This window comes from Carya illinoinensis, chromosome 7 (genome assembly GCF_018687715.1).
Source record: "Carya illinoinensis cultivar Pawnee chromosome 7, C.illinoinensisPawnee_v1, whole genome shotgun sequence".
Classification (NCBI taxonomy): Eukaryota; Viridiplantae; Streptophyta; class Magnoliopsida; order Fagales; family Juglandaceae; genus Carya; species Carya illinoinensis.
The window spans coordinates 35,927,205-35,946,924 of record NC_056758.1 but is presented as its reverse complement, the minus strand read 5'-3'; the positions used below and the strand labels follow the sequence as shown (position 1 = coordinate 35,946,924).

Sequence of the window (19,720 nt, the reverse complement as noted above, 5' to 3'; positions counted from 1 at the left end):
GTCATTATTCTATTAAACTCATTTCCATTGAGAGCATTAAATAATAAATTCATAGCAGTTAAATTCAAAGTATAAAGTCTATCGTCTTCACAATTAAACTCTTATTTTTCCTTTTTGACCTTTACTCCATCAACCACTTTTGTTGGAATATAAGGTCCATTTACAATACATTTCCAGATTTCTCGACCTTGAGCTTGAAGGAATATTCTCATTCTAACTTTCTAGAATGAGTAATTATCTCCACAAAAGAGTGGAGGCCGACTGCTAGATTGACCTTCACCAAACGAAACTGAAATGTTAGCCATAAGATCTTAACTCAAAAGATAGTTAGTCTTATAATAGAGCTCTTAGCTCTGATACCAATTGTTGCCCAGATGACTAATACAAGATGGAGGGTGAATTGAGTTGTATTAAAAAAAAATAACAATTATAAATCAAATATATAATATAAAACATAAACAAAATATGAAATAACAATAAATATAAAGAGTAAGGATAAGAGAGAAGCAAATTCAGTATGTTAACGAGGTTCGGCCCCACTGCCTACGTCCTCGCCTCAAGCTACCCCTTGAGGATTCCCAAATTCACTATTCAACCTCCTTCAGGTGGAGATAGAAACCTATTACACCTTTGAACAACACCGCAACAAAGGATTCGTGTAGAACACCCTCTACACTTGCAATCACCTTACACGTGGTGATTCAACTATTCCCCGTGTAGAATACTTTCTACACACACAAGGGTTATACACACCCTTTTTCTGATACAAGAGCTGATAGTGGGTAGGTTATCAGAAAACACTCCTCAATGAGTGAAATAAGAACAATACAGCGCAAACTATATCTGTAACAGCCCGCTAGAAATTCAATTGTGAAATTTCTATTAACTTTAAGAACCTCGTGAAAACCCCATAAGTTTTCACGAATCCATTAATCATATAGGTTTTTGTCTAATTACATAGTTAGTGTTATTATTTACTATGGTATCAGAAGTGTGTTTTTGATTATTGGAGATAGTTAGAAGTGTCAAAATGTATTATGGTTTGTGCCATTAGACTCGGAGGGTTATTTAAAGTCTTATGGCGCAATAACATTTTTTTATATTTTCGATCAAAACGTCTGTTTAAAACTGTAGATATTATTGGATAAAAAGAAATATCTTGAGGTAATTTTCATGAATATTATTGGGTAAAAATATTTTGAGTTGATTTTTATAGATATTATTAGATAAAATATTATGAGATAATCTTTTATAGATATTTTGGGTAGGAGAAAACTACACTCAACTCTCAACTCCAGCCTCATCTCTTCCATATCTCATCCATAATTATCTCCAGCCACCTCTCCCCACGAAATTATCTAATTACACCTTCCAATAAAAGATTATCAAACACTCTCTCTCGGACAGCTTTTAGGAGGTCTTTTGCATGCCCATTTCGTTGTAAGTGTTTTATCGTAAAGTCTCCTTCATATAAGTTGTTCCTTTTTGAGTCTAGTTTACATGGATATCTTATTTGCCCCATTTGAAGATCATTGGTCAGTCAAATATTGTGTAAACTATAGAAAGGTCATTCTGGGAGATAAACTGGAGAATATGTTATAGTTTGGAGTTTTTGACCAAGCTAATGGATAGATATTGGTCCGAAATTTTTATGGAGTATTGTTAACATGTATATGTGACTATTGGTTGAGGATTTTTGCATGATTAAAGGTTTTGATGAAAGATGTTCTTAGATTTAGAAACTTAGAAACTGGAAGAGGAAAAACAGTTTCTGTTTTGAGAAAGTTTAACTCTTTGGTGGTCTAAACCTATTCTAATGACTTTGATAATTTTATTGGAGGATCCTAAACATCTTATATACATGTTATATTATTATTTTGAAGATATTTGATGTTAGTTTCAAAGATATGAAATTTTATGCAAAGAGATATTCAAATAAGTCAAAGTGTGGATATTCTTGGCTAAATTTATGTTTTGGTTAATTTCTAACCATATGATCTTGAATTAGAAGCTTATATATGTTTTAGGACATCTTTTTAAACCATATGATGGTTTGGTTTGAAGATCATATATTTATAAGTCATAGATCAAGAGATTTATCAAAACTAGTTGAGGGAAAAGTTTATGTTTTTGGACTAAGTGTAAAATCAAAAACTCCAAATGTTATTTTGTGATTTTGGTGACTTTAGTTTGATGATTTAAAGCATGGTTGATGTTAGGATGATATTATGAATATGTTAGAAGTAAGATTTGATTTTTGAAATTCTTGGAGATGTTTTGATTTAAGGTCAAAACTTGTGATACAAGTGCTTGGATCTTTTTACAAAAAAGTTTGGTGTTGATTATTAGTTTTTTCTAAATGGATGTTTTAAGTATGGTTTTGAACTTAGGATTGGAAGATGTTTGTTGCAAAATTTTGGTTTAAGCATGAGTTTTAAAGTTGGAAGGAATTGCAACAAAAATAAAGGGAAATGGCCTATGGATGTTTCAACCATAGTGTGTTCTTCATAGTTATGTTTTGTTTTAAATTTTTCTGAGTTGATATTTAAGTTTAGGATAAAATTTACATGAGGAATGTAAATTTTAGAAACTTTTAGAGTTAGTATGCAAAATCCTTAAGTTATGGGTAAAACAGTCATTTTTCCACATGTAGAGAGTAAAATAAAAATTTTACTCTTTAAGTTAGTATTTTCCATATTTCAAATTATTAGTGATTTAGTTCTAACTTTTAGAATTACTAATTACAGTTCCTCGTGATCGCACTTGAAGTTTTATAAGAAACGCGGAGATCGAGGTAAGTTAGCTTTTAACTTACTAGCAGTCTACTGTGTATGTGTGCTAAATAAAGGAATTACAGTGTATGTATGTGTGTTATCATATATGTCATGCCATGCCAAGTTATCACGTAATTGTCTATTATACAGAATTTATTCTGTCATCAATTTTTTATCTGTTACATAATATATTCTGTTATGTATTACTGTACCTTACAAGTACGTCATGCTAAGTATGCCATCTATTACATGTATGTCAAGTCATGTAATATTCACTGTTGCAAGTATGTCATGTTAAATATGTTGTCTATTATATGTTATGCCATGTTACGAAATGTTTCTATCTCAAGTTGGTCATGTATTCTAAGTTATGTTCAAGTCACGTTATGTTACGTCAGGACTTCAGTCCTTTCGTATTCCAATCACATTTCATCTTGAGTACAATATGATGTGTAGAATACATGGGGCCACAATAACTGTGGAGTATGTATTTAACTACAATTGTGATGCGTAAAATACATGGGGCCACAACAACTGTGGAGTATGTATTTTTCATGTTAAGTCAAGTTTGTGTAGAATACATGGGGCCACAACAACTGTGGAGTATGTATTTTTAATGTTAAGTCAAGTTTGTGTAGAATACATGGGGCCACAACAACTGTGGAGTATGTATTTACACGTAGAATACATGGGGCCACAACAACTGTGGAGTATGTATTTTTAATGTTAAGTCAAGTTTGTGTAGAATACATGGGGCCACAACAACTGTGGAGTATGTATTTACACGTAGAATACATGGGGCCACAACAACTGTGGAGTATGTATTTACACGTACAATACATGGGGCCACAACAACTGTGGAGTATGTATTTACACGTACAATACATGGGGCCACAACAACTGTGGAGTATGTATTTTTCATGTTAATTCAAGTTTCAGAGCAAGTTCATGTTAAGTCAAGTTTCAGATCAAATTCATGTCAAGTCAAGTTTAGTTCATGATTCAATTTAAGCTATGTCAATTATGCTATGTTGTACGCTAAGTTATACTTTAATTACTTATGAATTTGATTATGCATTTATGCTTTTACTGTCATACATGCATCATTAGTCTGTATGGAAGTTTTTTGTTAACTTGCTGAGATTTGTAATCAAATCTCACTGTGGTAGTCTCAACTACCATTCCCCCCGAATGGTAGATCTTGTTACAGGACCTGAAGGAAGATCAGGAGCTGACCAACTAGATACAGTCGACTGAACGACGGTGCGTCGTTAAGGTTAATATAGTAGTTAAATTACTACTTGTACAATGGAGTTGCATCTCCAGTACTTTTAGATCATAACTATTTTGGAATAGTTCTGTGATCTTAGTTATTCAATGTATCTTTATATATGAAGTATGTTTTAAGTATTTGGGATATTTTAATTTGGTGCATAGTATTGCTAAAGAAAAAAATTATCCGCTGCGAATATTGCATAATGTTAGATGCATGTTAGGATTATTGCATCTTATATGTCATGAACGGGGGCAGGTAACCTTGTGTTGCATGTCTCGACGCTTCAAATGTCCGTCCAATCCCAAACGGAATTTGGGGGCGTCACAGGGTGGTATCAGAGCAATACGTCTCTGGGCAGTAAATCCACATGTCCTTAGGAAATGCACCAAACATTAGGCTTGAAATTTTAGTCGTCAGTAGGCTTGAATTTCTTAAGATACGAAGGGTAGTATGTGGTTTTAATATATATGCTCGTGTGTTTCAAGAAGGGACACATGACTCGTGATAGAATACCTCGGAATCCTAAGGGAGATAACAATCAAGAGGATCAGAATTTCCCCGATGGATGAAGAATTAGTTGAGGTAAACATAGTTAACGTTGATCTGATTGCAATTGATGGTAGTATTGCATTATTGTTATTTTGGAGTAGGTCAAGTCATTGGAGTTGGTAAATTGTACATTGTTTGATTCAAACGAGTCATTGTTTCTATTAATTGTGGTGCTTGAGAATTCAGCTTGGAAGTTAAATTGTTACCCTAGTGGTAAGAGTAACAATTTTCATTAGAAGTATTATTGTTCATACCAATGTAGATATAGAATACATTTTAGTAATATGAGAAAGGATATGTAGGATTGATGAATGGTATTCCACATATTTGGAGAATTGTTTTGATTCTAAAAATACGATAGAAATTGTGTTTGGAAGAGTAATTTGATTAGGAGAAGCTTTAGCATTAGTAGGATTCATTTATGATAATAGTATTACCACACCGCCAGTAAATGATTTCTGGCAAAGCACTATCTTTATGGATACATAGATCGATCTTCTTTTGAAGACTATTATATGGAGAGTAAAATATTGGTCTTGAGGATTTATGTGAACATTAGGAACAAATTATTTAGAGTTAGAATAATTGATAACTTATGATGGATAGAAGAGTTATGACAATCATAAGAGAGAAAGTTTCAAGTTTAAGTTATTAACTGGTCAGTTATCAAAGTACCACCTAGGAAGATGACTGATTGTTGCGATTATAAAGAAGTAAGTTAGTCCTAGACCAGTAGAACTCCTTGAGGTTTTTATTAACTTGAAGATTACTGAGAGTTTGGATATGCATGATTAAATGCATATTTATATGAGTCATTGGATCATGTCATATATATGAAAATCCCTGAAAGAAATAAAATGGAGTACATAAAACATATACCAGAAGATAGAAACACAAATATGAATATTTGTGAAGTATTATTTTATTATCATAAAGCAAAATTACAGAAATTTGAGGCTCTTTGCCTCAATCTTTAAACGTTCTTGCTCTTCAAAAATCTGCATGCCTCTCCTATCTAAAGGAGTAGCCACTCGAAAAGAAGAGTTAAGCAAAGATTTTAAATCTCTGTTCTCTCGCTTTACTGCTTCTATCTTCATGTTGGATTCCATAAGAAGCCTCTGAAGCAGAGAAATACTCTCGTGGAGTTTGTCAACCCCACCAGTCCTGGATTGCAGTCTCTGAGAATATGCAACAATGGCTGATGAGTATCGAGTACCGAGACTCACAAGCTCGTAGATAAGTTCATTTTCTGACTTATTAGTCAGATCATTATTTGATTGCATAATAGCACCTATGGAAGAAGCAGAAACAACTGGGGAACGAGGTGCAGAATACCTCATGTTTTGGCAATGAGAAGATTGCTGAGCCATTGCAAAGTGAGTAAGCAGAAAGAGATTGCAGAGTAAGAATGCAGATTAATTTCAGAAAAGTGAAGAAGATGAGATGAGAAAGAAGATGAACTGAATAATTCTTTTATAGAGAAAATTATGACGAATCACCTCTCGTGAATCATTTCTCTACAAGAGACAAGAGCAATGTAGTATCATAGCTGCGGTGCCTGACAATTACAGAAGAACAAAGTAGTGTCGTAGCTATGCGGCGCATGACAACTACAGAAGACCTATAAAAATCACGCGGATCAGAGTTGTCTGGTCTAAAACAGCGTGCCACCGATTTTGTTAAAAAGAGAGAGGTTAACGGTTTAATTTTGATGAATTCTTTACTAACTATGGTATTTACAATAACATTTAAAGTATATCACCTATGCTTTTTTAAAGAAGAGTTTCGGAAGATTATTTACTTAAAGTTTTAGGTTTGGAGAGTATGTCGTTACAACTTGGCCAACCTTGTGCAAAGAAGTATAATATAATTGTTGATTAAAATAAGAGAGTTAAGGAATGACATAATCTCAAAGGTAAATATATACAGGATAGACACCAGGTTGGTAAGCAACACATATTTCTTAACTTGTTATTTCTTACTTACTACGATTTCGAGGACGAAATCTTTTTTTTAGGAGGGGAGATTGTAACAGCCCGCTAGAAATTCAATTGTGAAATTTCTATTAACTTTAAGAACCTCGTGAAAACCCCATAAGTTTTCACGAATCCATTAATCATATAGGTTTTTGTCTAATTACATAGTTAGTGTTATTATTTACTATGGTATCAGAAGTGTGTTTTTGATTATTGGAGATAGTTAGAAGTGTCAAAATGTATTATGGTTTGTGCCATTAGACTCGGAGGGTTATTTAAAGTCTTATGGCGCAATAACATTTTTTTATATTTTCGATCAAAACGTCTGTTTAAAACTGTAGATATTATTGGATAAAAAGAAATATCTTGAGGTAATTTTCATGAATATTATTGGGTAAAAATATTTTGAGTTGATTTTTATAGATATTATTAGATAAAATATTATGAGATAATCTTTTATAGATATTTTGGGTAGGAGAAAACTACACTCAACTCTCAACTCCAGCCTCATCTCTTCCATATCTCATCCATAATTATCTCCAGCCACCTCTCCCCACGAAATTATCTAATTACACCTTCCAATAAAAGATTATCAAACACTCTCTCTCGGACAGCTTTTAGGAGGTCTTTTGCATGCCCATTTCGTTGTAAGTGTTTTATCGTAAAGTCTCCTTCATATAAGTTGTTCCTTTTTGAGTCTAGTTTACATGGATATCTTATTTGCCCCATTTGAAGATCATTGGTCAGTCAAATATTGTGTAAACTATAGAAAGGTCATTCTGGGAGATAAACTGGAGAATATGTTATAGTTTGGAGTTTTTGACCAAGCTAATGGATAGATATTGGTCCGAAATTTTTATGGAGTATTGTTAACATGTATATGTGACTATTGGTTGAGGATTTTTGCATGATTAAAGGTTTTGATGAAAGATGTTCTTAGATTTAGAAACTTAGAAACTGGAAGAGGAAAAACAGTTTCTGTTTTGAGAAAGTTTAACTCTTTGGTGGTCTAAACCTATTCTAATGACTTTGATAATTTTATTGGAGGATCCTAAACATCTTATATACATGTTATATTATTATTTTGAAGATATTTGATGTTAGTTTCAAAGATATGAAATTTTATGCAAAGAGATATTCAAATAAGTCAAAGTGTGGATATTCTTGGCTAAATTTATGTTTTGGTTAATTTCTAACCATATGATCTTGAATTAGAAGCTTATATATGTTTTAGGACATCTTTTTAAACCATATGATGGTTTGGTTTGAAGATCATATATTTATAAGTCATAGATCAAGAGATTTATCAAAACTAGTTGAGGGAAAAGTTTATGTTTTTGGACTAAGTGTAAAACCAAAAACTCCAAATGTTATTTTGTGATTTTGGTGACTTTAGTTTGATGATTTAAAGCATGGTTGATGTTAGGATGATATTATGAATATGTTAGAAGTAAGATTTGATTTTTGAAATTCTTGGAGATGTTTTGATTTAAGGTCAAAACTTGTGATTCAAGTGCTTGGATCTTTTTACAAAAAAGTTTGGTGTTGATTATTAGTTTTTTCTAAATGGATGTTTTAAGTATGGTTTTGAACTTAGGATTGGAAGATGTTTGTTGCAAAATTTTGGTTTAAGCATGAGTTTTAAAGTTGGAAGGAATTGCAACAAAAATAAAGGGAAATGGCCTATGGATGTTTCAACCATAGTGTGTTCTTCATAGTTATGTTTTGTTTTAAATTTTTCTGAGTTGATATTTAAGTTTAGGATAAAATTTACATGAGGAATGTAAATTTTAGAAACTTTTAGAGTTAGTATGCAAAATCCTTAAGTTATGGGTAAAACAGTCATTTTTCCACATGTAGAGAGTAAAATAAAAATTTTACTCTTTAAGTTAGTATTTTCCATATTTCAAATTATTAGTGATTTAGTTCTAACTTTTAGAATTACTAATTACAGTTCCTCGTGATCGCACTTGAAGTTTTATAAGAAACGCGGAGATCGAGGTAAGTTAGCTTTTAACTTACTAGCAGTCTACTGTGTATGTGTGCTAAATAAAGGAATTACAGTGTATGTATGTGTGTTATCATATATGTCATGCCATGCCAAGTTATCACGTAATTGTCTATTATACAGAATTTATTCTGTCATCAATTTTTTATCTGTTACATAATATATTCTGTTATGTATTACTGTACCTTACAAGTACGTCATGCTAAGTATGCCATCTATTACATGTATGTCAAGTCATGTAATATTCACTGTTGCAAGTATGTCATGTTAAATATGTTGTCTATTATATGTTATGCCATGTTACGAAATGTTTCTATCTCAAGTTGGTCATGTATTCTAAGTTATGTTCAAGTCACGTTATGTTACGTCAGGACTTCAGTCCTTTCGTATTCCAATCACATTTCATCTTGAGTACAATATGATGTGTAGAATACATGGGGCCACAATAACTGTGGAGTATGTATTTAACTACAATTGTGATGCGTAAAATACATGGGGCCACAACAACTGTGGAGTATGTATTTTTCATGTTAAGTCAAGTTTGTGTAGAATACATGGGGCCACAACAACTGTGGAGTATGTATTTTTAATGTTAAGTCAAGTTTGTGTAGAATACATGGGGCCACAACAACTGTGGAGTATGTATTTACACGTAGAATACATGGGGCCACAACAACTGTGGAGTATGTATTTTTAATGTTAAGTCAAGTTTGTGTAGAATACATGGGGCCACAACAACTGTGGAGTATGTATTTACACGTAGAATACATGGGGCCACAACAACTGTGGAGTATGTATTTACACGTACAATACATGGGGCCACAACAACTGTGGAGTATGTATTTACACGTACAATACATGGGGCCACAACAACTGTGGAGTATGTATTTTTCATGTTAATTCAAGTTTCAGAGCAAGTTCATGTTAAGTCAAGTTTCAGATCAAATTCATGTCAAGTCAAGTTTAGTTCATGATTCAATTTAAGCTATGTCAATTATGCTATGTTGTACGCTAAGTTATACTTTAATTACTTATGAATTTGATTATGCATTTATGCTTTTACTGTCATACATGCATCATTAGTCTGTATGGAAGTTTTTTGTTAACTTGCTGAGATTTGTAATCAAATCTCACTGTGGTAGTCTCAACTACCATTCCCCCCGAATGGTAGATCTTGTTACAGGACCTGAAGGAAGATCAGGAGCTGACCAACTAGATACAGTCGACTGAACGACGGTGCGTCGTTAAGGTTAATATAGTAGTTAAATTACTACTTGTACAATGGAGTTGCATCTCCAGTACTTTTAGATCATAACTATTTTGGAATAGTTCTGTGATCTTAGTTATTCAATGTATCTTTATATATGAAGTATGTTTTAAGTATTTGGGATATTTTAATTTGGTGCATAGTATTGCTAAAGAAAAAAATTATCCGCTGCGAATATTGCATAATGTTAGATGCATGTTAGGATTATTGCATCTTATATGTCATGAACGGGGGCAGGTAACCTTGTGTTGCATGTCTCGACGCTTCAAATGTCCGTCCAATCCCAAACGGAATTTGGGGGCGTCACAATATCTCTCAAAATGAACAAGGATTAAGGCTCAATGCTTAGAGAAGAGAGAATGAAAACTTTGAATGAATGTTGTATGCTCTTGGTGTTGTGAATGTGAAGCTCTCAAATGATCTATTTATAGGCATATGAGACTTCATATTCAAATTTAAAAAGATTCACATGTCAAAGGCAATATCATTCACTTTTTCAAAAAATTCAAATAAAAGGTTCTTCTTTTTCAATTGTCAAAGACAACATCATTCACTTTTTCAAAAAAATCAAACCTAATCTTTTACTTTTGGCATATGACAAAATGAGCACACTTTATTTTTTAAAAAATTCAAACCTAATCTTTTACTTTTTGTATATGACAAAATGAGCACACTTTCATTTTCAAAAAATTTCAAACAAAATCATCTACCTTTTGTATAAGTCTAAAAAAGCATCAATCACTTTTGAAAATATTCAAATAAAATATGCACATGTGAAAGATGACAATCAATCATCTTTAATATTTTCAAAATTCAACCCTTTAATCAAGGCATGCACATGTAAAAGATGACAATCAATCATCTTTCAAAATTTTCAAATTTAATTTTCAAAAATATTTATGCACATGTGGAAAAATGTATTTTAATGCTTTATGATAAAATATTAATTTTGAGCATTAATCCTAATTTTGAATTTTAAGAGATTTACAACATTACTCTATGACTTTAATGTGAACTTCTTGCTCATGCTTGGTTCTTTGATGTGCTTGATTCTATTGTGTGAACAACTTGAGCTTGAAACTCCTTTATTCTTTGAATTCATTTGTTATCATCAAAATCCATGTGTAGATTTATAATCACATGAAACTTGAAACCTTGGGTTCAACACATCATATCAAGATAAATACAATGTTTAACTCTCGTGATAGGGTTTTAAACTACCATTATACATATGGCTGGGCCATATACCATGTTTCACCCTGTGGTAAGGTTATAAACTACCATTATACCCTTGATTGAGCCGTATTCCATATTTCACTCCCATGACAGGGTTGTGCCACATTATACCTATGGTGAGGTTGTATTTCATGTTTCATCCAAGTGGTAAGATTGTGCCACATTATACTCATGATGAGGCTATGTCTATATGCCGCTATTATACCTATAACGGGACCATATGCCACAATTATATTCATGGTGAAACGTTATGCCACTATTATACTCATGGTTAACAGAAACAAAACAAACGAATCATCGAAAACATATCATATTCAAATGTAAAATCATAAACTCATGTCAAAGTTTTTTAGCTTACACATCATATCGAAAACAGAATATTGAGTAATTTCAGATCATTTCATATATTCAACAAAATAAAAAAAAAGTATCCTCATTTTAACCATAACAAAATTTTAAGAATCTCATTTTTGCTATTTTTTACAAAATTCAGAAATAATATGTAAAATAAGTTTATGTCTACATCATTCATGACAAAAGTATTTTATTTTTCATACAAAGTTCACAAGTAATGTCAGAACAAATAATTGAAATTGTTTTTCAGATTTCTTTTAAAAAACAAACATGTATATTTTCAAAAGTCAACCTCATTTCATTTCCTCTTTATGCAAAATCTAATATAAAAATTCCGGTTACCTCAACCTTTGCAGTGCGTTATCTTAGTCTTGAGTCCAACTTCTAACAATACCACGACCTAAGCAAATAAACATTTCTCAATTCAATGAGTAACCCAAACCAATATACCTCTAGTCTATTTAATTAAAACTCAAACCAGCCCCTTTTAAACCCAAAATCCAACATAAAATACACCTAAATAGCCACTTCCTCATACCATACAGTTTAAAAAAAAAAAATTACTCTACAATAATACGCCAAGAACAGTTATGTAGTAACTCAAACAGCCAACCAATTCCCTTGATCAGCAATTTCATCTTTAATATTTGGAGAATTTGACTTCAATCATCTAATACCAAATCAAGAAATAATAAGAAGATGATGAAAATTAGAATAATAAATAAATTTGTTCTTTTGAAACAGGTTAAGAATATAAATAATTAAATTTAGTATTTTTGTTATGTAATATTTACGAGATAAGTTATAATCTCATATATAATTATTAGAATAAATATTTTGAATTTTGAAGTTTTAAAATATATTTTTTATTTAATTTAAAAGTAATGTTACATACAGTTATAAAATATGTAAACGTTACATAATCGTTTTAAAAAAAAGGTAGAATCTATTATTAAAAATTAATTTTATTTATGTAAATTATATATTTATTTTAAAAAATTATATAATATTTATATACTCTATTACGATAAATATCTTTAATCATTTCTTTTAATTTAATAGAAATAATCTCATAATAAGTTTTCAAAAGAGGAATCGTGAATTGAATATAATTATATCCTAATAAAATGGCATGCCGCGCGACAAACACAATAAATAAAGAAAGGAAGAAATTTCAATTATGACGGCAAATTCAACGAGTCATCCACTCCTTCCCCAAAAAGTAAAAGCCAGAAGCAGATAGTAGGATACAGAAAAAAGAAACGCTCTCACTTCCTCTCATACTTCGCGTCTCCAACTCCACACAGCCAAAAAAAAAAGCATCGTTTTTGCCGATTCGCTTAGCTGGGGGTTCTGTTCGAGGAAATAGGGCTTTTCTGGTTTGCAAGGTTACTTAGGGGTACATGGAGATTTCAAATTTCGAAACGAATATTCAAGCTCCATTAGGTATTGTTAATCTGAAGGAGGACGATAAGGATGTGGTTCTAGAGCAGAAGCACGCAGTTGACTGGGTCTACAGAGGCGAAGGAGCTGCTAATCTTGTTCTCGCATACACCGGATCATCTCACTCGTTTGTACGCTCCTACTTGCTTCCGATTCCTCAATTATTCTTTCCGTAGTTGTTTTTGACCGAATCAAATGGTTGAAAGTCGAAATATTTTCCATTTATCTGAATCCTCATTGTAGCCGTTTTCGAAGCTTAGTATAAATGTCCATTTGTATAAATATATAATGTTGCGTGTATAGATAGGGAAAGTAATGCGGATACCGAAGGCGCCGAGGAACGGGTCGCCGCACGTGAGGAGTCCGACGGCGTTGAGCACGCAGGAACGGCTACTATGGAGAGACGTAGACGGCATCGTATCGTCCCCAAACAAAGAAATTGCTGCCCAACTATATGTGCAGCACGTCATGAGCCCTCTCCTGGGTTCCGAACATGTTGATGCCGGGGTACACTTCCCGAGTCCTTTCTCTCATTTTTGGATTCTGGAACTGAAACTTGTTATTTTTCATTGTAAGACGTTTAACATGAACAATGATAAAAAGTAGCACTGTGGCGAACTTATTCATTTGTTGAAATTTTGGGTTTCTGCTTTTTCCGTCTCCACTCTCCAGTTACATATTAGCACATGGTTTATATCTTGTGATTTTTAGAGGCATTCTTTTTGGTCCGCTAATTTGTCTATCCGTGAGTTCTGTGACCTTGGCTTTCAATCAATTTTTCCAGATGCGTGTCCTTGTGTCCAGGGAATTCCTGGAGTCGGTTGAGAAAAATGTTATATGTCAGCGTCCTGCTTGGCGAGTTGATGCTGCCAAGGCTGATACGGATCGCGATTCTGTGCTTCTCCTAACTGATCATTCGCTTTTTCCTGGCGGTAATTTATTCTCTTTGATATTACTGTTTGGTGCGATTTCTCTAGGTTACACTTAAAAAATTTACAGGTGTGCAACTCACCTTTGTGTCACACTTAGCAAGCAGGCATAAAGAATCTTAGGTCCGAAACCTTACGTTGATGCAAAATTCAAATCGGTGGCTTATTTTTTAATCTTGACTCACAACGGCATTTGTTTCACCTTATTTTTTTGAGCCAGAATAATTAGCACCCAAACGTACATTACTTACAAAAAGAAAATTGGTAGTTAATCTTGCTAGATATGAACTTGTCAAATATTCGATCACAATGGTTAATGTAATTAATTTTGTCATTAATTCTACCTAATATGCTTTAGGAAAATACCAGTGTGGGACTCTGATAGGAAGAGTAGACTATATATGGGTGCCTACCCTTCTTAGAATTCTTTCGTCGAATATCTTTGGCAAACAACTAGTTTGGTTAAATCCAGCACCCAAATCTCCCTCATGGTATGCAAAGTAGTTTGCAATTTGGTATAGAAAAATAGCTAGTTAATTCCATCTTTTCCATGCCAGGTACCCTCAACGGTAAACTCTGTGTATCTGTTGAAATAAAGGTTCCACTCCCTTACCATGTCCTTCGTCTTAATTCTTGTCTTTGCAGTTTGATTCCTTTTCATTTTATGCCTCTGAGTGACATGTCAAAATCAAACACCAATAATATTTATTCTTTTTTTTTTCTCTGTTGCACTTCCACTTTCCCAAAAAGTAGCCCAAATGTGGATTTCTCCCTTTTTCAAGATTCATATCAGAAAGAAATGCCATTAAACGGAGCATTACTCGATTTAGAATGCACCAAGCCTTGAAGTTGCATCAAGGAGAGGTACATTCTTTCTTTTCATCTTGATACCAAGTTAGTTTTTATTGAATTATCTTCATCTGCATTTATATTTTATGTTCGATCCGATGGATCCAATACTACTTTCCATGGGAATTTGTGAAATTATTAATCTTTTTTTTGCTTATAAGACCTCTTGCATTAATGATGTTATTTTAGACATTTGTTTCTGACTTTAGTTTGTTCCAATGCATGCTACAGATATCAGAATTAAGCGAATATGATCCCATCGATCTGTTCTCTAAGTGCAAGGAAAGGATAGATAAAGCTATTATCAGTCTCTTTAACACCCCTCAGAATAATTTCAGGGTATTCTTGAATGGTTCTCTCATATTTGGGGCCTTGGGTGCTGGTGCGAACAGTACTAGTTTTGTGATTAGTGAAGCATTTGAAGATGCGCTCAAGTCTGTCATCTGGGCAGATAATAACCTGCGTACAAAGAATTTCCTACAGCTTGTTTCCGAGACAGTTTATAAGTCTGGAGTACTGGATCGGCTTCTTGAGATCCAGAAGCTTGATAATTTTGACATAGAAGGAGCAGTTCATGCATATTATGACATCATTTATGAGTCTTGTCCAGTATGCAGAGAATCTGGTGGAGACAAAATTTCACAGATATATACATCTTTGCATTCCATTCCTTTGGATGAAAGCTTGAAGATTGTAAAGGACTATTTGATAGCGGCAACCGCAAAAGACTGTAGCCTAATAATTAGTTTTAGACCAAGTGAAGATGGTTATTCAGGATCTCCATATAATAAAATACACCTAGACGCAACCAACCAAATCTTTGATTACAAGGTAGATAGCTCTCAACGTATTTCATTTGAAATTTATATGCATAGTTGATGTTGATTTACCTTTGGGAATTTCATGTAAGCAAATAGTATGACTTATTATCTTGACATTTGGAAAACTCAAATCTTTTCTTATCAGGAAAAGAATATTGTTTAGAAGATTGACAATAGCACCAAAAGTAATGGATTTACATCTGAAACATCTTAGATAAATTTAATTCACTGACTAAATTCCTAGTTGAAAGTCGAACATTTTTATTTCAAGGTGTCATTTCTTATGACATTGATATCTTACTTGAGTTTCAATTTCCTAGGCATCTTTCATTGACCTAGATTTGAAACCTTTGAAGAAGATGGAAGACTATTATGAGTTAGACAAGAAGATTGTGAACTGCTACACTCGTATGGTGGAAGCAGAAAGAAGCATAAAAGCTAATACGACTTAAAGAAACTCAACATCATGCATAGAGGATAATTCTGACTGAGGATTCTATTGGTATGTGCAAGTATTTTGAGAGGGCATTCCTTTACACGACTGTTATTTGTTTGTAGGAATGCAGGTGACAACTCCTCATCTTTTAGCTACTTTTTCATCCTGTTGTCGCGGCAATCGTTTGCCTTTGTATAAAGTATTATATCTTTGTATCGTTTTCTTGGTAATTTAAACTTACAAGCGGCATTTTTTTAATTCCTTCCCTTCCCCTTTTCCACATTTGGCTTCTGTGTAGGAGGAGTTTATTTGGTTTAGAGTGTGAAGTCCTCAGTCCACAATCTTTTCTTATGATATATTGCAAAGCATACTTGGATTAGGATTTAACTGCATGCACACTGTGAGCATGTACTCTAGATTATGCTTGCCACTGATTGTTAGTCATTGAGACAAAAGGCATTCCGAAATTGATTTTTCGTCTTTCATCCACATGCACGCCTATTATGGGGTTTTTCATTGACATACATGTGTATGCTGCTATGTACATCACATGCCGTATGTGTTTCTCACGGAGGCCTAGTTATTGGTATTTTTTTTTTAATTTTTTTATCTTCTCGTTATATTCGATGGGACTGCAATAAGAGTAGAGGCAAAAGTGACAGAACACTGATTTTGGGCTCAGTGGAGAAAATGACGCGTCAACTACTTCAATGCCATTTCATCTGCTCAAATGTCCTATAAATGCATACAGTTGGATTTCAAATTGACCATGGTGTGCAGAGAATTGTTAAGATATGAGTTACTGTTCTGGGTAGAGCCCCTTGGAAGCAAATAACTAACTGCAACAACTCTGCAAACCCGAAAATTGATAAACTTCTACAAGACGTTAAAATTAATTTGACGGAGGAACTGCTTATACAAATTATATATGGATATTTACATGTTCTGAGATAGTAGAAGCTGCTAGTATTTTTCTATCACCACACCACCTATGTTTTCTTCTGGGTTTTAATTACATCTTGTGCAAGTTAATTATGGTTTTAGGTCTCATCAGCCATTAACCCTACGAGAGTACAATATTTGATGATATAGCCGTTTGGTATAAATGCCCGACATCCCTTTTGGAACTAGTTTGTGCACCAGATGTGCCTTAGATGGCATACATGCAAGGAGTTTAGACCAGTTATGGTTGCAGTCTGCAGAGAGCACCATCAGACTGGTTGGATTGTTATAGGGTTATCCTTCAGGGGATTTGTTTTTAATGTCCTCAAGTTTTAGCGTATTTTTGTTGCTACCATGCACGTGTATGATGGAACTCTGCTTTCATTTGCTGTTTTTGTTTCTTTTAAACGCTCGTTTTCTTTTGTATTTAATTATAAAGGAATTTTAACAGTTTTAAAGGATTTTGTTAACTCGAATAATATTTTATCTTAGAGGCGTGGCATTCCATTATTTTGTTTGTTTCAAATTTATCACCGTTGGTTAAGTTTTAGAGTGCCATTTTTGCTTAATGTGATCTTATTTTGAGCTTTTATTAATAAGTTTATAAACTTTAGGATGTCTCGTTTCTTAAAAATTGTCTAACCATATAAAGATTCCTAATATTTATTAAGTGTGCTGGGCCATCCCACTTCAGTCTCTGGCTTGAGGTATCTTTTATGTTTTTAATTGCATTTTCGACTGCTCCCTTCTACAGGGAACATTACACTGAAGCAGCAGTTAACCCGACGCTAGAGCCTATTCTCACAGCAGAAGCTGGAGTGATGGAAGACTGTGAGCTCTGTTCGAGAAGTCCTGATATTTTAATCAGCTTAGTGAAATGCTTTTGCGGTCCAATTATGTTTGCCTGCAGCTTTACTGAATCACGTGCTCAACAACTTGCTCCTGAGCAGTGAAAAGGTCTCCCTCTCTCTCTCTTCGTCACATAAAAGTAAGAAACAGTATATATTTAAAAGCTAGAGGTGTTCTTAACACAACCAAAAATGACATAAATAGACTGTAAGTGGGCCAGGTTGTGCTCATTCAGCTGAATGGAGAAACTCGAGGGTGTTAAATGCCTTTTTTACCCCTGTTAAGAGAAGGCGTATTGTCTGGTCATTATTTATTATACTTCTCAGGTTAAAGTAGCTTATTATTGCCTACATAGGATCATAGCTCCAAAAAGCACCAAAACTGGATATGGTGCAACGTGTAGTGAGAGGGCGGACTTGGGGTGAGTTGTAGACCCAGACATTTTAAGTTTCTCTTTTACACTAGTAGTTTTCGCTGGTGGAATCGTGTACTATGAATTCCCTCTCCCGTGGTGGTCTGAAAGGCGCTTCTTGATGATGTTCTAGGTCATGAAAAGATGAGAAAAAAAAAAACAGAAGAAAAACACCAATTTCCACTTGTATAGCGTGTGTGCATTGCAGCCGTATTCATCAAAGTTTTGTATCAGCAATTGAATGTTTTCCTTCAGCTTCCCACTTGAGCGCTTCTTATCTAGGTTGTGAAATTATAAAATAAAATGTGTTCCCCACTTCCCATATAGAATTGTTAGTGAATGTTAGTTGGAACTAGAGGTAAATAGTATGATTACAGAGTTTGAAATGTCTACCTTTGTCTGTCTGCATTGAATGCACATATGGGATGGCATATGTGATCCAATCAACAGCCTCCTTCTGACTGGCATTTATTACCAGTCACCAACTAACAATGTCACTCTTCTTCTGTATTCAACCACAACTGTACTAAGAACGCAAGAAAGGATATCCTAGCACTCTCAAAAACATAATAAGAAGACAATAATTTATGCATAGCAACTTTCAGATCCATCCATATTTCCCGAGCCCGTTTGTTTCAGTCCCTAACTTATTTTCATCCAAGCATGTCAAAGGTTCCGTCTCTCCTCTGCTCATGTCCTTTCATGCTTCACGCCAATTTCTATCCTTTTGCCTGTGTTTATTCTCGACCTCTCATTCTCCTGTGTCCTTTTATCTCTTTCACTGACTGACACTGCATTACTTTTTCAGCACATGTGCTGTGTAATATAATTTATCTCCTCAGAAGTTCGTACTAACCGATCTGAGTCTTCTCTGTCGCAGAAAACTGTGGTGTCAGTGGAACTGCTGTGTTCGAAGTGCAGGCAGAAGGTAATGAAGTTAGTTGCAACAATAGAAGGAATAACTTCTATATTGCTTGACCCTTCAAAGAGTACGGTGACAATAATTGGAGAAGCTGATCCAGTGACAATCATCAAGAAGGTCAGAAAATTCAGAAAATCTGCCACAGTAGTCAGTGTAGGTCCTCAAAAAGAAGAGAAGAAGGATGAGAAGAAAGATCTTCTTTTTACACCAAAGACATGTCAGAGATGTGATGTGTGGTATGTGATTGCTGAAGATTATTACAATTATTGTTCCATTATGTAACCAAATCAAGTAAGTCACTTTTCTTGAATCCTTTGTGTTTACTGTTCGTTCCTTTGCATGTATTTCGTACTGCAAGAGTAGATCGCATATGCCATCCCATTTGCATATAATGTGAATATGCATTGTTCTATGGATATTGAATGCTTCTCTCTTCTTTGAATCAAAAGCAGCTCTGTTGCGATCTTATAGTTGTTTATCCTAATTACTGAATTATTTTAAAAGCTAAATACAGTACCTTAATTGAAAAAATCCATAGTCATTTTACGTAATCCTTAGGTACTCTATTTATGAGATTAGCTTATATTAAAAAAAATAACGTAATTAATCATATTAATAAAATGTATAAAAAATACATAAAAATAATTACACAATTTTTTTTTTTTTAAATTGCAGAA

At 33.6% G+C, this 19,720-nt stretch overlaps 1 protein-coding gene across 2 annotated transcripts; it reads left to right on the top strand.

Moving 5' to 3' along the window:
* The first annotated feature begins 12,615 nt into the window (after positions 1–12,615).
* LOC122317477 (inositol-pentakisphosphate 2-kinase-like) lies at positions 12,616–19,509 on the top strand. 2 transcript variants are annotated; one of them, XR_006244484.1, is made up of 9 exons: positions 12,616–13,014; positions 13,187–13,390; positions 13,668–13,815; positions 14,370–14,410; positions 14,566–14,676; positions 14,893–15,492; positions 15,803–15,984; positions 17,615–17,817; positions 19,002–19,509. XR_006244484.1 is itself a non-coding variant. In XM_043134592.1 (7 exons), exons 1-7 carry the CDS (start codon positions 12,844–12,846, stop codon positions 15,932–15,934), a joined length of 1,407 nt encoding a protein of 468 aa, XP_042990526.1. In that variant the 5' UTR covers positions 12,616–12,843; the 3' UTR covers positions 15,935–16,176. The 2 variants fall into 2 exon arrangements, 1 of the variants encoding a protein (XP_042990526.1); XM_043134592.1 differs by lacking the exons at positions 17,615–17,817; positions 19,002–19,509 and having other exon boundaries at positions 15,803–16,176.
* The last annotated feature ends 211 nt before the right edge of the window (positions 19,510–19,720 follow it).